Source organism: Lithobates pipiens, unplaced genomic scaffold (assembly GCF_037356315.1).
Source record: "Lithobates pipiens isolate NorthernLeopardFrog02 unplaced genomic scaffold, aLitPip1_a1.2 Scaffold_10, whole genome shotgun sequence".
Classification (NCBI taxonomy): Eukaryota; Metazoa; Chordata; class Amphibia; order Anura; family Ranidae; genus Lithobates; species Lithobates pipiens.
In genome coordinates, this window is record NW_027507686.1 from 53,293,867 (window position 1) to 53,313,282 (window position 19,416).

The following is a 19,416-nucleotide window of genomic DNA, read 5'->3' on the forward strand; positions in this document are numbered from 1 at the left end:
TCCATTGGGACCCATGGTAGGACTGGTACTGGACCCGGGTCTATGGGCCCCAGATTCGGGCTATAGCCCCATAAGCCACCCCCTAGCAACGCCACTGCCTAGCCCCAAATATCACTAATCTATTTCCTGGATCTTTTCTATACACCAGGGGTTCTGGATGTACTGATAGCTTCACAAGCATAAAGGAATGATTTGTGTAACTGTTCCCCATATTCTAAGATGAGAACTAAAACCCTTGTTTTTGATGTTGGAAGTGATGATATTTTACACTTTTTGTATACCAAAGGAGTACAGTACTAGGCTAGTGTACAGAAAGGATATGCATCAATGACTGTTAGAATCAGGTAAGATAATTACAATTCGGATAATCATGTATTCCAAAATTGTGTTGGGGAACACATCTACATGTGTAATAAAACAAACAAAAATAGAAAACGCACTGGTGTAACTAGTGATGATAAACACAACTGCTGGCAACAAATAGTCAAGGTCTTTATGGACCCTGCTTTGTCCACTGGTCCAAATCATTTTTCAGGGGTTGGACCTGGATCCTTCGTTCCAGTGAAGGGAATTCTTAAGGCGTCAGCATACCAAGACATTTTGGACAATTTCATGCATCCAACTTTGTGGGAACAGTTTGGGGATGGCCCCTTCTTGTTCCAACATGACTGTACACCAGTGCACAAAGCAAGGTCCATAAAGACATGGATGAGCAAGTTTGGGGTGGAGGAACTTGACTGGCCTGCACAGAGTCCTGACCTCAACACCGATAGAACACCTTTGGGATGAATTGCAGAGACTTGCAAGCCAGGCCTTCTCATCCATATCAGTGGCTGACCTCACAAATGCGCTTCTGGAAGGATGGTCAAACATTCCCATAGACACATTCCTGAACCTTGTGGACAGCCTTCCCAGAAGAGATTAAGCTGTTATAGCTGCAAAGGGTGGGCCAACTCAAAGGCAAAGGTAAAGGCAAGTGTCCCAATTCTTTTGGTAACATAGTGTACATCTCCGGTACATGTGTGTTGTCCACATTACACTCACTTAACAGAGAATGAGAATCAGTGAAGAGAAACAGAAAAAAGAGAAAGGAGAGTGTAGGAGCAGAAGGTGGAGACCAGAAACTCAGATGAATAACGAAACATGGGCCAAGCATTCCAGGTGTGAGAAATCTGTTCTTCTTTACCTGTTACCTGTGCCAACAACTGTTCCCGGCCCCTAATTTAGTTCAAAGACATCTATTTCACAACCTATTTTGTACCTATTGTTCCTAACATCAGGTGTTTATTTTCTATAAGTTTACATACTTATGGACCTTACTAGGTCCAGAAGTAATATTGAGCAGAATTAAGATTGAACCCCACAATGGTCCTAGTTTCTTATGCGGCCCCTTAGGAAAATTAATTGCCCACCCAGCAAATCATTATTGGAGATAATTTCAAAATGTTGCCAGTTACACAACTAAAGTGCATCCCTTACAGTGCCTTGCGAAAGTATTCGGCCCCCTTGAACTTTTCAACCTTTTGCCACATTTCAGGCTTCAAACATAAAGATATAACATTTTTATTTTTTGTGAAGAATCACCAACAAGTGGGACACAATTGTGAAGTGGAACGAAATCTATTGGATTTTTGAAACTTTTTTAACTAATAAAAAAAATGAAAAGTGGGGCGTGCAAAATTATTCGCCCCCCTTGCGTTAATACTTTGTAGAGCCACCTTTTGCTGCGATTACAGCTGCAAGTCGCTTGGGGTATGTCTCTATCAGTTTTGCACATCGAGAGACTGAAATTCTTGCCCATTCTTCCTTGCAAAACAGCTCGAGCTCAGTGAGGTTGGATGGAGAGCGTTTGTGAACAGCAGTTTTCAGCTCTTTCCACAGATTCTCGATTGGATTCAGGTCTGGACTTTGACTTGGCCATTCTAACACCTGGATACGTTTATTTGTGAACCATTCCTTTGTAGATTTTGCTGTATGTTTGGGATCATTGTCTTGTTGGAAGATAAATCTCCGTCCCAGTTTCAGGTCTTTTTCAGACTCCAACAGGTTTTCATCCAGAATGGTCCTGTATTTGGCTGCATCCATCTTCCCCTCAATTTTAACCATCTTCCCTGTCCCTGCTGAAGAAAAGCAGGCCCAAACCATGATGCTGCCACCACCATGTTTGACAGTGGGGATGGTGTGTTGAGGGTGATGAGCTGTGTTGCTTTTACGCCAAACATATCGTTTTGCATTGTGGGCAAAAAGTTAGATTTTGGTTTCATCTGACCAGAGCACCTTCTTCCACATGTTTGGTGTGTCTCCCAGGTGGCTTGTGGCAAACTTTAGACAAGACTTTTTATGGATATCTTTGAGAAATGGCTTTCTTCTTGCCACTCTTCCATAAAGGCCAGATTTGTGCAGTGTACGACTGATTGTTGTCCTATGGACAGACTCTCCCACCTCAGCTGTAGTTCTCTGCAGTTCATCCAGAGTGATCATGGGCCTCTTGGCTGCATCTCTGATCAGTCTTCTCCTTGTCTGAGCTGAAAGTTTAGAGGGACGGCCAGGTCTTGGTAGATTTGCAGTGGTCTGATACTCCTTCCATTAAAAAATGATTGCTTGCACAGTGCTCCTTGGGATGTTTAAAGCTTTGGAAATCTTTTTGTATCCAAATCCGGCTTTAAACTTCTCCACAACAGTATTACGGACCTGCCTGGTGTGTTTCTTGGTCTTCATGATGCTCTCTGCGCTTTCAACAGAACCCTGAGACTATCACAGAGCAGGTGCATTTATACAGAGACTTGATTACACACAGGTGGATTCTATTTATCACCATCAGACATTTAGGACAACATTGGATCATTCAGAGATCCTCGCTGAACTTCTGGAGTGAGTTTGCTGCACTGAAAGTAAGGGGGCCGAATAATTTTGCACGCACCACTTTTCAGTTTTTTATTTGCTAAAAAAGTTTAAAATATCCAATAGATTTCGTTCCACTTCACAATTGTGTCCCACTTGTTGGTGATTCTTCACAAAAAATAAAAATGTTATATCTTTATGTTTGAAGCCTGAAATGTGGCAAAAGGTTGAAATGTTCAAGGGGGCTGAATACTTTCGCAAGGCACTGTATATACCTAATGTGACATACACATCCAACTTACATCTGTAGCTTTATAAATGGAGAAATTGGAGCGTATAAAATGTGGGAATTCATGGAACAAAGAGGAAGGATTCTGTCTCTAATCTCTGGAGCATGACATTATGACCTCTAATTTCACCTCATTGCACAATTTACTAATCAGGCGTCCTTCTCTTTCATAGAACCCAAAAGCTGCGAGGACACCGGCTACTAATTAGGAATAACAGCTCTGCTGGTATTTCCTTTGATTTCTTTTTAAACAATCTTCTTTTAAGTAAGAAAAAAAATTTTTTCCTCAGTTTGGCCGATACGTATTCTTCTACATATTTTGGTAAAAAAAAAATCGCAATAAGCGTTTATTGATTGGTTTGCGCAAAAGTTATAGTGTCTACAAAATAGGGGATAGTTTTATGGCATTTTTATTTTTATTTTTTTTATTAGTAATGGCAGTGATCTGCGATTTTTCGTGACTGCGGCATTATGGCGGACACAACGGACACTTTTGACACTATTTTGGGACCATTGTCATTTATACAGCGATCAGTGCTATAAAAATGCACTGATTACTGTGTAAATGACACTAGCAGGGAAGGGATTAAATACTAGGGGGCGATCGAGGGGTTAAGTGTGTCCTAGAGAGTGATTCTAACTGTGGGGGGGGGGGGTTAGGCTACCTAGGACATGACAGCGATCACTGCTCCTGATGACATGGAGCAGTAGACCTCTGTCATGACACAATGCAGAATGGGGAAATGTCTTGTTTTAGGCAACTCCCCGTTCTACCTCTCCACACCGCAATCGTGGGCCACCAGCGAATATCAAGTTCACTGGATCCGCGGGCACGCTCCTGCCACGCGTGCTGCCTGAAAGGCAGCAAATTTAAAGGGACGTATCTGTAAGCCCATTTGCCTGCCTGTGCCATTCTGCCAATGTATGTGTGTGTGCGGCGGTCGGCAAGCGGTTAAAGTGATACTAAACACACACTGTTTAATTTACATTTTCCCTTTTATTTCTGTATATGGATGATTGCAGTGTAATTATTTTAATTTAAAAAAAAAGAAAAAATCTAAGTACCTTTTTTTCTAATGGATGTACAGTTATCACACGAGCCAGATCTTTCCCAGCCCGTCTGCAGGGACACATAAGCAGGAGGAGATTTTAATCTTCTGCTGCTGGTCACATGTTCAACAAAAAAAACAGCCTTTAGAATACAGAGTAAAAATAAATAAATAATATCAATAAACTGTTTTAAATTATCATACAAATATTTATTTAAAAACAAATCTTTATTATTTTTTGGCAATAACATGGTGTGGGTGGATTCCTGCCAGTCACAGGCTGTGTAATCCCCCCCCCCCCCACCCCGGCTAACCTGTGTCAAAGAATAAGAGGGAGGTAAAGCCTCCAATGATCCTGCTCCCATTGTGCTCAGCTGGTTAGTGGGCATGGAGGAGGAGGGAGGGAGTGAGCTGTCATTTTCCACTGTGTATACGCCCACACGCGTGGCTCTATAGTCACAAGGGCTACTCAGATGTGATAGGGAGGAAATGCTCAGCATAGAAACTCACTGAAAACTGAGCATGTGCAGAGTTGCCACCATAGCTGCAAAATCCCTAGCTGAATTGGGGACATGAACAGAAGGTGGAGCTAGAGAACAACAAGATTAACCAGGTTTTTTGAAGAATACAGAAAACGAATCTCCTAGTGACTAAGTGAATATGAACAGCAAAGTAATACAGCATAGTTACTGCTCCCATCGAAAAATTTCAGTCAGAAAATCTGACCATGTGTACACGACATTACGCTTTCTAACAACTACTTTTTTTTCTTACAAGATAGAGATTTTAGCCACATGCCCAGCCCCTGATCTGGAGGACCACTGTGCCTCTTTTTGACATCACCAGAGACCTTAATAGTATGAGTGTATACTAATAGTTATGTTACTATCTCTTAGGACTTGTAACTATGTAAATCCTACATTACTTATAAAATACTCTCATACATTTTCTGTTTCAATAAATTTTTATTAAAAATGTAAGGGTACAAAAGATACAAAACTATACAACTCCACATTGGAAGGGTCAAGGCTATAAATGTAGGCAAAGCCAGAAATCAGACAGTCAGGCACCTCAGGCCATTGAGGCTTCATTCATTTGTGCGACTTAACATGCAATTTTGGACATCAAAGTTGTATAAGTCGTTCCCCATGTTTTCCAATGCTAACCATTCATATATACACAAATTAAAGTTGCAGCGACTTCAAAGTAGTTCACGCACTACTTTGGTACAACTTTCATACAACTTGAGGACCATAGACTTCAATGCAATGTTAATCCTCAAAAGTTGCATGAAAGTCGTACCTGAATGTTATACAATGCAACAGTTGTCCATTATTACTGGTCAAAGTCATATCCAAGTTGCACCAATCCAAAGTTGCATCAAAGTTGCACCAAAGTTGCACTCTGTACCAGTGTGAATGGAGCCCAATCGATGGATTTTAATAAAAAAAAAGACCCGTCTGGTTCAGGGGAGCTTATGAGCTCATAAATAAAAAAATAAAAAAACAAGGTTATGAACAGGTCTAGGCAGTGCCTATGGTATTGTAATTGAGGTGGTGGGCTTGCACAAAAGAGTTGCAAGTGCATCTTGGTAAGTCAACTCTCATGCCGTGTACACACGACCGGACTTTTCATCAGAAAAGGTCTGACAGAATCAATTCATCGGATATTACGATCGTGTGTGGGCTTCATCTTTTTTTTTTTTTTTTTTTATTCTGACGGACCTACAAATAGAACTTGTTTTAAATCTTTCCGATGAAATCAATTCCTATCGGGAATACCGTTCATCTACATGCTATTCCGACAGACCAAAAATGACGCAAGGGCATCTATTGGCTACTGGCTATTGAACTTCCGTTTTTCTAGTCTAGTTTTCATACGTCATCACGTTCTAAACTAACAGACTCTGGTGTGATCGTGTGTAGGTAAGTCAGTTTCAGCGGAACTCCGTTGGAAAGACCGTCAGTTTATTCTAATGGAAAAAACGGTCGTGTGTACGCGGCATTAGGCTGCATTCACACCTGAGTGGTTTCAGCTCGTAAAACGCCCAAAAAAACACCCGAAAAATGCCCAACAAGCAAAACCCCATTCATTTCAATGGCACCTGTTCATATCTGAGTGTTTTGCACCTGAAGCAAAAAGTGTGAAGCTCAAAAAAGTACATGAGCTTCTTTTTAGGCAGATTACAGGCGTTTTTATGCTTTTTACACTGGTGACTGTTTGACCTGTACAAAATTGTGGCAAAATCACAGCAAAAAAACGCTGTAAAAATTGCGGCAAAATCACAGTTAAAACTTAAGTTTTTCTGTTTTCTTGTCATTTTAGTCATGCATATTAGGAAGAAAAGAAAAACAAAATAAAACAATACTCTTACGCTCACATTATGCAAGTACTGTATATTTCCCTCCACTCATAAGCACTCCCACCTTATTAAAATCACTATTTGACATGTGCAGTAGTAGTATCCAGGGCTGCTGTTAGAAACCACGGGGCTTCATACAGACAACCTGACATGGGGCCATATATAGCCAATACTTCACTTATAAATGAACACAGTGAGCAATACCTCATACAGTGAGTGATACTGATACCGATCACTCATTGTGTTTATTCAGGAAAGAAAGGGGCTGGTAAATATGACATATATAACTGACCCTTCCCCCACTCTCAATCTTGAAGGAGCCTATTGTGTGCTTGCAGCAGCAGGGGGATACATATGGTGAACAGGGAGGGTAATTGGTGTGGGGTGGGGGGGGGGGGGCAATTACTGGAACCTATCCTTTGTATGGCTCTCTCTACAGCAGCTGGCTGAAAGCCAATAGGAGGGGAAGGAGACAAAGCCAGCTCTCAGCTGCTCTGGAGAGAGCCATACAGGAAAATGGTTCCAGTAAATGCCCCCCTGCCGCACTGATCAGCCTCTCTGCCCACATCCAATTCATCCTGCTGCCTGGGCCCCCCTGCTGACCCAGTCCCCCATACAGGAGGACTGGTGTTGCCTCCTTATATATGGCCCTAATAGTATCAAAAAAGTTTCTATGTCAGAATCACAGAAGTAGGGATGAGCTTCGTGTTCGAGTCGAACGTACGTTCGACTCGAACATTGGCTGTTCGGCCGTTCGGCGAATTCCGAACGTTTGGGCCGTTCGCATCAAAATTCGAGTGGCGCGCGCGCGGACCACAATGCACTGCGGTGGCGCAGTGCATTGCTGGCTCATGATTGGCCAAGCATGCACTGTGACCCCGCATGCTTGGCCAATCGTAGCGCCAGCAGCGAGGAGAGCCATGATTGGCCACAGGCATCCTGCCTGTGGCCAATCATAGCTCAGGCTGTGTAGTGCACGCCCCACACTATATAAGGCCGCCTTTGAGGCGGCCTCGTGTAGTGTGTTAGCATCTGAAGCAGTGGGTGTTCTGTGTACCTTCAACACAGTACACACCGATCGTTTTTGGCTGATTTCCTATCTTGCTGCTGTGTAGTGGTTGTTGTCTGTGCCCTGACTGCAGTATACACCACTATATTCACCTCACCTATATAGCTAGTGATCTAGCTTTAACCACTTAACAACTGCCCATTGCCGATTAACGGCTTCAGGGCGGTTGTTTAACTCTGAGAGGCCGTTAATTAACGGCCTCCCAGAATTCTGCTCTCGCGCGCCCCCTGGGGCGCGCACTCGAGAGCATCCGTGACCGCCGGGTCCATGGGTAAAATGGTCAAATCACGGTAAAATGACGGAGTGATCACGTGGTAAACAAACCGGCGTCATGTTATGACGCCGGTTCCTCCCTCCCCTCTCTGTACCGATCGGTACAGCGGAGGGGAAAGAGATCGGTGTCAGCAGCGATGTGGGCTGCATCTGCAGTGCCCACATCGCTGCTCACCGAATTTAACCCCTCAATTCCCTGCCAATACTCTGCAATACCAGTGCATACTCTGCAGTACCCTGCCATTACTCTGCAGTACCCCGCCATTACTCTGCAGTACCCCGCCATTACTCTGCAGTGCAGTACCCTGCCATTACTCTGCAGTACCCTGCCATTACTCTGCAGTACCCCCCATTACTCTGCAGTACCCCCCAATACTCTGCAGTACCCGCCATTACTCTGCAGTACCCCGCCATTACTCTGCAGTGCAGTACCCTGCCATTGCTCTGGAGTACCCTGCCATTACTCTGCAGTACCCCCATTACTCTGCAGTAACCCCCATTACTCTGCAGTACCCTGCCATTACTCTGGAGTACCCCCCAATACTCTGCAGTACCCTGCTATTACTCTGTAGTACCCCGCCAATACCCCGCCAATACTCTGCAATACCCTGCCATAAATTGCCATACCCAGCCATACTCGGAGATACCCAGCCATACTCGGTGATACCCTGAAATACCCAGCCATAGACGCCCCCCACCCCTCACCACCCTCCGGTGCTTCTACCAGCTCGCCAGTACGATCAAAGCCAGAATCTTTTTTTTATTTTTTATTTCAGGCTTCCCAGCCTAGAGGTGAGATGTGGGGTCATATTGACCCCCAGATTTCACTGTAAAGAGGACCTGTCACCCCATATTCCTATTACAAGGGATGTTTACATTCCTTGTAATAGGAATAAAAGTGATCAAAAATATATTTTTGGGGAAAAAAATGTCAAACTAAAATAAATAAAGTAAAATGAACAATAAAGAAAAAAATTTTTTTTTAAAGCGCCCATGTCCCCATGTGCTCGCATGCAGAAGCGAACGCATGCGTAAGCCCCGCCCACATATGAAAACGGTGTTCAAACCACACATGTGAGGTATCGCCGAGAACGTTAGAGCGAGAGCAATAATTCTAGTCCTAGACCTCCTCTGCAACTCAAAACATGTAACCAGTAAAAAAAAATTTAAGCGTCGCCTATGGGGATTTTTTAAGTAGCGACGTTTGGCGCCATTCCACAGGCATGTGCAATTTTGAAGAGTGACATGTTTGATATCTATTTACTCAGCATAACTTCATCTTTCACTTTATGCAAACATTGGGCTAACTTTACTGTTTTTTTTGTTTGTTTTTTAAGCACAAAACAGTTTTTTCCCCCCCAAAAACGCGTTTGAAAAATTGCTGTGCAAATACCGTGTGAGATAAAAATTTGCAACGACCACCATTGTATTCTCCAGGGTCTTTTGGTATGCATATGCTGTGTGTGTGAAATAACCTGATAATATGACAATTTTGTGGAAAAAAAAAAAAAAAGGAAATAGGCCGTCAGTACTTCAGGTGTGATCAATTTTCAGATATTGGCACCATAGCTTGTGGACTCTATAACTTTCACAAAGACCAAATAATATCCACCAATTTGTACTTATTTTTACCAAAGATATGTAGTAGTATGAATTTTGGCCAAAATTTATGAAGAAAAAATTACTAATCTGCTAAATTTTATAACAGAAACGACGAAAAATTCATTTTTTCGCAGAATTTTCGGTCTTTTTTCTTTTATAGCACAAAAAAAAAAAACTGAGAGGTGATTAAATACCACCAAAAGAAAGCTCTATTTGTGTGAAAAAAAGGACAAACATTTCCTATAGGTCCAGTGTTGCATGACTGAGTAATTGTCATTCAAAATGTGAGGGCACCGAAAGCTGAAAATTGGTCTGGTTATTAAGGGTGTTTAAGTGCCCAGTGGTCAAGTGGTTAATAATAGAGCTTGCAGTCAGTAGTGTTAGGAGATAGTGCGTGCTGTCTGCGTGCTCTGTACCCAGTACATACCGCTATAATATAGGGCAGGCCCCTACTTTCAAACATCCAACTTACAAACATCTCCTACTTGCAAACGCAAAAAAAGATGGACGACAAAACAAATTATACAGGGGTGATAACCCTTCCCTATGTTTTCCAAAAAGCTTAAAAATAGTTTGTTTGACTGGAGCTACACTTTAAAAATGTACCGGTTGAAAATTACAAACAGATTCAACTTAACACAACAAACCTACACAGTCCCTGTCTTGTTTGCACCGCCTGTATACTGCTGTTCTGAGTATATAGGGCCTGGGGGCCACACGCATTTCCTTTTTTTAATATGGGTACGGGGTTCCCCTTAATATGCGTACAAGACCCAAATAGGCTGGTAATGGGCAGGGAGGGCTACCCATGCCATGTTTCTCAATGATTTTCAACCATATTGCAGGAACCAGATATAACATTAAAACCGCAAGCAGTTTTAAATGGTGTTATTTCCGTTTAATGTCATTTTGTGCAGGGACTGTTCCAAACACGGGAAACACGTGGCACTTCACAGGCATACTACAGACACCTCCCAGGCACGATATTTAAAGGAATATTTCACCTTTTTTTTTTCACTTTAATCGTCATTAACCACTACAATACAGGGCACTTTCACCCCCTTCCTTCCCAGCCCAATTTTCAGCTTTCAGCGCTCTAGCGCTTTTAGTGACAATTGCGCGGTCATGCTACACTGTACCCAAATGAAATTGTTATCATTTTGTTCGCACAAATAGAGCTTTATTTTGGTGTTATTTATTCACGACTCCGTTTTTTTTTTTTTTGCGATATAAGCGCAAAAAAAGCGGAAATTTGGGAAAAAAACAATATTTTCTTTTTTCTATTTGAAAAGAAATCCAATAAAATCAAATTTTGTCATAAATTTAAGCCAAAATGTATTCTGCTACATGTTTTTGGTAAAAAAAATTCCGTTAAGTGTATAATAATTGGTTTGTGTGATCACGGACATATGTACGCAAATGATCATGTACATATGTGTGCAGGTGATCACGTACATATGTGTGCAGATAATCATTGGGACATGTGATTTTAGTGGGACATATGTGGGGGACATGTTTTTATTATTAGGGACATGTGTTTTTATTATTTGGGGACATGTATGTTTTGGGGACATGTGTGTTTTGAGGACATATGTGGGGACTGTGTTTTCACTGTGTGGTGTGTTGTGTGTTTACACTACACTGATGATCAGTGAGTAAAAAGCTGTGAAAAGCAGCCCATACTCACTGATCATCAGCCGGCTGCAGCGTTCTGCTCTCCTCTTCTCAGCGGTGACTTCCGTGTGAGGAGAGGAGAGCCGATTGCCTAGCAACCGGCTGTTTGTTTACATCACATGACGGCCGTGATTGGACACGGCCGTCATGTGATCAGGAGGGCCAATCACAGAGCCCTCCTGCCGATCTGAGATGTGCCGTGTCCGGGTGACACGAGCACATCGGGATCGCGCCGCTGCGCGGGCGCGCGCGCGCGATCCCGCTGCTCCTGAATGACGTTCCTGAACGTCCTATCAGGAGCAGGCGGCTCCCACCCGGCCGTATATATACATTGGCCGGGTGGGAAGTGGATAATAATTGGTTTGTGTGATCACGGACATATGTACGCAAATGATCATGTACATATGTGTGCAGGTGATCACGTACATATGTGTGCAGATAATCATTGGGACATGTGATTTTAGTGGGATATATGTGGGGGACATGTTTTTATTATTTGGGGACATGTATGTTTTGGGGACATGTGTGTTTTGGGGACATATGTGGGGACTGTGTTTGTACTGTGTGGTGTGTTGTGTGTTTACACTACACTGATGATCAGTGAGTAAAAAGCTGCAAAAAGCAGCCCATACTCACTGATCATCAGCCGGCTGCAGCGTTCTGCTCTCCTCTCCTCAGCGGTGACTTCCGTGTGAGGAGAGGAGAGACGATTGCCTAGCAACCGGCTGTTTGTTTACATCACATGACGGCCGTGATTGGACACGGCCGTCATGTGATCAGGAGGGCCAATCACAGAGCCCTCCTGCCGATCTGAGATGTGCCGTGTCCGGGTGACACAAACACATCGGGATCGCGCCGCTGCGCGGGCGCGCGCGCACGCGATCCCGCTACTCCTGAATGACGTTCCTGAACGTCCTATCAGGAGTAGACGGCTCCCACCCGGCCGTATATATGCATCGGCCGGGTGGGAAGTGGTTAAAATCAGTGCTCCCGCCAAAACGGCAGTTTTTAAAAAAATTTTTTGCAGTGACCCATGTCCCCTGAGGCAGGAGGCAGGTCCCCAAACCCTTTTTAGGACACTATCTTGCATATTAGCCGTTAAAATTAGCACTTTCCATTTCGAACGTTCGAGTCCCATAGACTTCAATGGGGTTCTAACGTTCGTTTCGAACGCGGGGGTCGTTCGCAAGTTCTGGTGCGAACCGAACCGGGGGGGTGTTTCGGCTCATCCCTACACAGGAGTATGAGGGGGCATGCTTTAAGGGATCCAGCTAAACATTTGCACCCTGAACAGAGGGGGTACAGGAGGTACACGTGAGCTTTCCACAACAGCAGAGGAAACGCGATTCCCTAACAGCAGAGGATATATCACGGAAACGTGATTCCCTAAACAAAGGGGCTGGGGGCCTTGAAGTGCAACAACTACAGTATCTCACAAAAGTGAGTACACTCCTCACATCTTTGTAAATATTTTATTCTATCTTTTCATGTGACAACACTGAATAAATGCTACAATGTAAAGTAGTAAGTGTACAGCTTGTATAACAGGGAAAATTTGCTGCTCCCTCAAAATAACTCAACAAACAGCCATTAATGTCTAACCTGCTGGCAAAAGTGAGTACACCCCTAAATGAAAATGTCCAAATTGGGCCCAAAGTGTTAATATATTGTGTGGCCACCATTATTTCCCAGCACTGCCTTAACCCTCTTGGGCATGGAGTTCACCAGAGCTTCGCAAGTTGCCACTGGATTCCTCTTCCACTCCTCCATGAGGACATCACGGAGCTGTTGGATGTTAGAGACCTTGCACTCCTCCACCTTCTGTTTGAGGATGCCTCACAGATGCTCAGTAGGGTTTAGGTCTGGAGACATTCTTGGACAGTCCATCACCTTTAACCTCAGCTTCTTTAGCAAGGCATGTTGAAATCCTGCCCTGTGGCCCAGTCTCCGAAGAGAGGGGATCATGTTCTGCTTCAGTATGTCACAGTACATGTTGGCATTCACGGTTCCCTCAATGAACTGTAGCTCCCCAGTCCCAGCAGCATTCATGCAGCCCCAGACCATGACACTCCCACCACCATGCTTGACTGTAGGCAAGACACACTTGTCTTTGTACTCCTCACCTGGTTGCTGCCACACATGCTTGACACCATCTGAACCAAATAAGTTTATCTTGGTCTCATCAGACCACAGCACCTGGTTCCCGTAATCCATGTCCATAGTCTGCTTGTCTTCAGCAAACTGTTTGCAGGCTTTATCTTTAGAAGAGGCTTCCTTCTATGATGACAGCCATGCAGACCAATTTGATGCAGTGTACAGCGTATGGTCTGAGCACTGACAGGCTGACCCCCCACCCCTTCAACCTCTGTAGCAATGCTGGCAGCACTCATACGTCTATTTCCCAAAGACAACCAATGGATATGATGCTGAGCACGTGCATTCAACTTCTTTGGTCGACCATGGTGAGGCCTGTTCTGAGTGGGACCTGTCCTGTTAAACCGCCGTATGGTCACAATTTTTTTTTTCAGATCCTCAGAGAGTTCTTTGTCATTTGTCACCAAATTTAACACACCTGCTTCCCATTCATACCTGAGACCTTGTAACAGTAACGAGTCACATCACATTGGGGAGGTAAAATGGCTAATTGGGCCCAAATTGGCTGTTTGTGAAGTTATTTTGAGGGGGTAGCAAATTTACATTGTGACATACTGAAGCAGAGCATGATCCCCTCCTTTTGGAGACTGGGCCACATGGCAGTATTCCAACATGATAATGACCCCAAACACACCTCCAAGATGGCCACTGCCTTGCTAGAGAAGCTGAGGGTAAAGGTGATGGACTGGCCAAGCATGAATTAATTAATTAACATTAATGGCTGTGTGTTGAGTTATTTTGAGGGGACAGCAAATTTACACAGTTATACAAGCTGTACACTCACTACTTTACATTGTAGCAAAGTGTCATTTCTTCAGTGTTGTCACATGAAAAGATAGAATAAAATATTTACAAAAATGTGAGGGGTGTACTCACTTTTGTGAGATACTGTATGTATTTGACAAAGAACTATAGAACTGATAGAAATAAAGTAATGCCGGACGGACTTTGCAGCGGAAGGTCCGCCTGACTTTCAAATGAACGGACTTGGCCACACGCGATCACTCCAAAAGTCAGATGGATTAGAACGTGATGACGTAGAATAACGAAGTTCATAGCCAGTAGCCAATAGCTGCCCTAGCGTCGGTTTTAGTCCATCGGACTGGCACACAGACGACGGATTTTTCGACCGGACTCGAGTCCATCGAAAAGATTTGAAGCAAGTTTTATTTCTAGGCCCGCTGGACTTTTGGGAAGAAAAATTCAACTGGAGCCCACACACGATCAAATTGTCCGACGGATTCCAGTCTGCCGGACCAAGTTCGTTGAAAAGTCTGGTCGTGTGTACGCGGCATAAAATGAGCAAGTTGTAGGAAGGAGGTAGAACTACAGCAGTTGAGGGACAGTTGTGGTTGTCAGGTTGGATCTGGCTCACTTTGCTGCTTGGTGATCAGAAGGTGCACAAGTACATTATAGGTTATATGGCAGCAAAGAATGATACTCAGATTTTTTTACATGTGACTAAATATGTAAAATTCTAAAATGTTTTTATGAATTTAAATTGACAAGCAGAAGTACCCTCCAAACCTGCAAACCCAGGGACCGTTAGTTGGGAACATGTGATACACAAAACCAGTGTTTTGCTTCCCAAGCCGCAAAGACACGTAGTTGGTATTCAGCCAGCTTGCTACATGTAGCCCAATCACTTGTTAGCTCATGTGTGTATGGAATGTAAATAGATGGATTGAAATTTGACTGGTTCAGAAGGGACCATATGAATAACGATCCATGTTTGACGGTTCCCACTTGACAAAAGTCGATCTAACAATCAGCTTCCGTCAAACGGGAATGTTGGAAAACTGTTGTCAATCAGTGGATGTAGCCAATTAGCTGCAGCTGCTGATTAGGATATTCAGTGGAGGTGTACATTGGTGCAGCTTGTGTGGATGAGGAATACATTATTTTTTTCCATGGGCCCGCTGACTGATCAAAAGAAGACAAGTGATCTATGGCCAGTGTTATCCTTATACAGAAATCATTACAAATAGCTTTGTCTTTGTTCTTTAGGGTACATACCAAACTGGCTGAAAGGAACTCTTCTTCGCAATGGTCCAGGAATACACACTATTGGAGAGATGTCCTATAATCACTGGTTTGACGGGCTATCTTTACTGCATAGTTTTACATTTAAAAATGGTAAGTTTGTGTTTTTCTTCATTTATAAAAGAAAGGAGTTATATTTAAAATTGAAGTTCAGGTCCACGTTTTAATATCTGGGGAGTGGTATCCCTAAAGAACCCACTAATTTAAAGTCAACCTGTCATGAAGGACATATGGGGACAAAAAGCCTTTTGTTGCATACATTTGCAAATACATGTGAAGCCATATATCCATGTCAAGGCACCTCTGTAAAGTGTGGTCCCTAAGGCCGCGTACACACGGGCGGACTGTTCGCCCAACTTTGTCCGTCAAACAGTTTCGGCAAACAGTCCGCTCAAAATTAGCATGGACGGACATGGCCACACACGACGAACGAACAGTTTGCTGAAACCGTGCGCGATGACGTGAACGGCACGTACGTCGGGACGAAAAATACGACGTCCTATACACTGCATTATAACTTTCGGCGTGTAAATCCTTTCTGAGCATGCGCGGAACTTAGTTTGACGAACAAGCCTACACACGGGCGGACTGTTCGCTCAAACAAGGTTTCAGCGGACAGTTTTACGGAATTTCCGAAAAACCTTGTTCGTCAAACTGTCCGCTGAAACTGTCCGCTGAAAGCCCACACACGAGCGGACTGTCCGCCCAAACACTGTTCAGCGGACAAAGTTGGGCGAACAGTCCGCCCGTGTGTACGCGGCCTAACTCAAATCTAATCTGAATTACCGTCTATGGGACATATATAGCAAGGCATAAACTGAAAGTAGGTTACTACTGAGGCAGCCCTCACAGACCCGGAGCCCAACATTACTCAGTAGCAGGTCAAAAAACCCAGTTTGTGTTCACACCAAATCCAACAAACCAACAATGGCAACTGCTCAGGTCAATTTATAAACTAGAAAAAATGGCAAAAAAAGCATGAGACAGTTTATTTTTTTATTTTGCTGGCTACCTGCAAAGCATGTTAGGGATACTTTCTATTGCTCTGTATATTGCCCTGACCATGCTAACCTTTGTCTTTTTTTTAGAGTATTAAATTGCTCTGAGCAGTTGCCATTGTTGTTTTATTAATGGCAAATTAAGATTGTCTTCTAATGGTCCATCTACCCCAGCAAAGTATACTCACCAATCCTTGCTTCCTGGCCACCTCCCCACTGCAGAAGCCCACCCTGAGTGTAATGCCGCGTACACACGACCAGACTTTTCGACGGACTAGGTCCAACGGAATGAATCCGTTGGATATTATGATCGTGTATGGCAGGGGTTGACAAATTTGCTTGGAATCTAGGAGCCAGCTAAAAAAGTTAGGAGCCAGGTCCGTGACGGCGATCTGGACCTGTCCCTGGCCTGACATGGAGACGAGTGAGGGGAAGATAGCCCCCAGCCCCCCACATATGAGATCACCTCCCATTGGACACACCGCTCGAGTGCTAAATGGCCGCTGTGATTGGTCATTTAGCATGATCTGTGATTGGCTGTATCCAAGGGACACGGCCAACACAGAACTTCCCCGATGCTCGCCCATGGCGGCGTGCAGAGGGGAAGTAAACAGGAGGATGTCTAGGGACGCCCTCCCGGCAATTGGTGTCCGCGCTGTAGACATCTTTCGTCTATAGCGCGGGCACGAAGTGGTTAACAAAAGAATGTGACTATTATTTCCGACATATTCCCGCTCATTTACTGCCATTTCCCTGCTAAGGGTTCGATCAGGTCCGTCTGAAAAACTGACAGGTGAACCTGATCAGACAGCCCTTGTGAAAGGGGTCAAGCAGGGAGGATTACAAATAATATTTTTTTTTTGCCTTAATTAAAATAATTTTTTTTTTTACCTTTTACAAAAAAAAAAAAAAATTACAAAAAAAAAAAAAATATATATATATATATATATATATATATATATATATATAATTAAATTAATAAATAAATTAATAAATGTAATAATATATATATAATATAATGAGAAGCCATTTACCAGCCACCACACTCACCGTTGGGCAAAAAACAGGCAGGGGAGCTTCACTCCATTAGGAATTAGCATTATTGGAATAGGGTGTAATTTCTACATCCACCACAAGATGGCGCCAGACTACCGAAAGATTTTAGAAGGCCGCAAAGCCGCGGCCTCAATTACTGGCCAGCGCGGCCCGATGGAATTGCGCGGCGGAGTTCGGGGTCCAAATGGAGACAGGATACCCCAGCAGCGTTGCCCCAGTCGCCAGGACACGAAATCTAGGCGCAAATGCGACCTGGTGACCGGGGTTTGTCGAGCCCTGGTGTATGGGCTCCAGCGGACTTTTTTTCCCCAAAAGTCAGATGGACCTAGAAATAAAACATGCTTCAAATCTTTCTGATGGACTCGAGTCCGGTTGAAAAATCTGTTCGTCTTTATGCTAGTCTGACGGATAAAAAACAACGCTAGGGCAGCTATTGGCCTTTGGTGTGCTTGTGTGTGGCCAAGTCCGTTCGTTTGGAAAGTCTGTCGGAACTCCACGAAAGCCCATCGGGAAGACTGTCGGACCTAGTACGTCAAAAAATCCGGTCGTGTATACGTGCCATTAGTGTCATGCCCCGTACACACAATCGTACCTTTTGACAACAAAACTGTGGAATTTTGTTCGAAGGTTGTTGGCTCCAACTTGTCTTGCATACACGCGTTCACACAAATGTTGGCCAACAATTACGAACGTGGGAACGTAGTGACATACAAGACATATGACGAGCCGAGAAAAAGGAAGTTCAATAGCCAGTGCGGCTCCTTCTGCTTGATTCCGAGCATGCATGAACTTTTATGCCTCAGACTTGTGTAAACATGATCGGAAATTCCGACAACCAAGTTTTATGGCGAAAAATTTGAGAACCTGCTAGCCAACATTTGTTGGCGGAAAGTCCGACAACAAATGTTCGATGGAGCATACAGTGGTGTGAAAAAGTGTTTGCCCCCTTCCTCATTTCCTGTTCCTTTGCATGTTTGTCACACTTAAGGGTTTCGGAACATCAAACCAATTTAAACAATAGTCAAGGACAACACAAGTAAACACAAAATGCAATTTGTAAATGAAGGTGTTTATTATTAAAGGTGAAAAAAAATCCAAACCATCATGGCCCTGTGTGAAAAAGTGATTGCCCCCTAAACCTAATAACTGGTTGGGCCACCCTTAGCAGCAACAACTGCAACCAAGCGTTTGCGATAACGTGCAATGAGGCTTTTACAGCGTCCTGGAGGAATTTTGGCCCACTCATCTTTGCAGAATTGTCCTAATTCAGTTACATTAGAGGGTTTTCGAGCATGAACGGCCTTTTTAAGGTCATACCACAACATCTCAATAGGATTCAGGTCAGGACTTTGGCTAGGCCACTCCAAAGTCTTCATTTTGTTTTTCTTCAGCCATTCGGTGGTGGACTTGCTGGTGTGTTTAGGATCATTGTCCTGCTGCAGAACCCAAGTTCGTTTCAGCTTGAGTACACGAACAGATGGTCGGACATTCTCCTTCAGGATCTCTTGGTAGACAGCAGAATTCATAGTTCCTTTTATCACGGCAAGTCTTCCAGGTCCTGAAGCAGCAAAACAGCCCCAGACCATCACACTACCACCACCATATTTTACTGTTGGTATAATGTTCTTTTTATGAAATGCAGTGTTCCTTCTACGCCAGATATACTTGGACACACACCTTCCAAAGAGTTCCACTTTTGTCTCATCGGTCCACAGAATGTTGTCCCAAAAGTCTTGGTGATCATCAAGATGTGTTGTGGAGAAATTGAGACGAGCTTTGATGTTCTTTTTGCTCAGCAGTGGTTTTCTCCTTGGAACTCTGCCATGCAGGCCATTTTTGCCCAGTCTTTTCCTGATGGTGGAGGCATGAACGCTGACCTTAACTGAGGCAAGTGAGGCCTGCAGTTCCTTGGACGTTGTTGTGGGGTCTTTTGTGACTTCTTGGATGAGTCGTCGCTGCGCTCTTGGGGTAATTTTGGCCGGCCGGCCACTCCTGGGAAGGTTCAC

The 19,416-nt window shown here is 43.8% G+C and overlaps 1 protein-coding gene across 1 annotated transcript in view; it reads left to right on the forward strand.

Moving 5' to 3' along the window:
* The window catches only part of BCO1 (beta-carotene oxygenase 1), a 65,261-nt gene that overhangs the window by 10,969 nt on the left and 34,876 nt on the right, over positions 1-19,416 (forward strand). Inside the window, exon 2 of the mRNA XM_077455028.1 lies at positions 15,321-15,449. Within this exon, the coding sequence (XP_077311154.1) occupies positions 15,321-15,449 (129 nt within the window). The remainder of the gene's footprint in view (positions 1-15,320; positions 15,450-19,416) is intronic.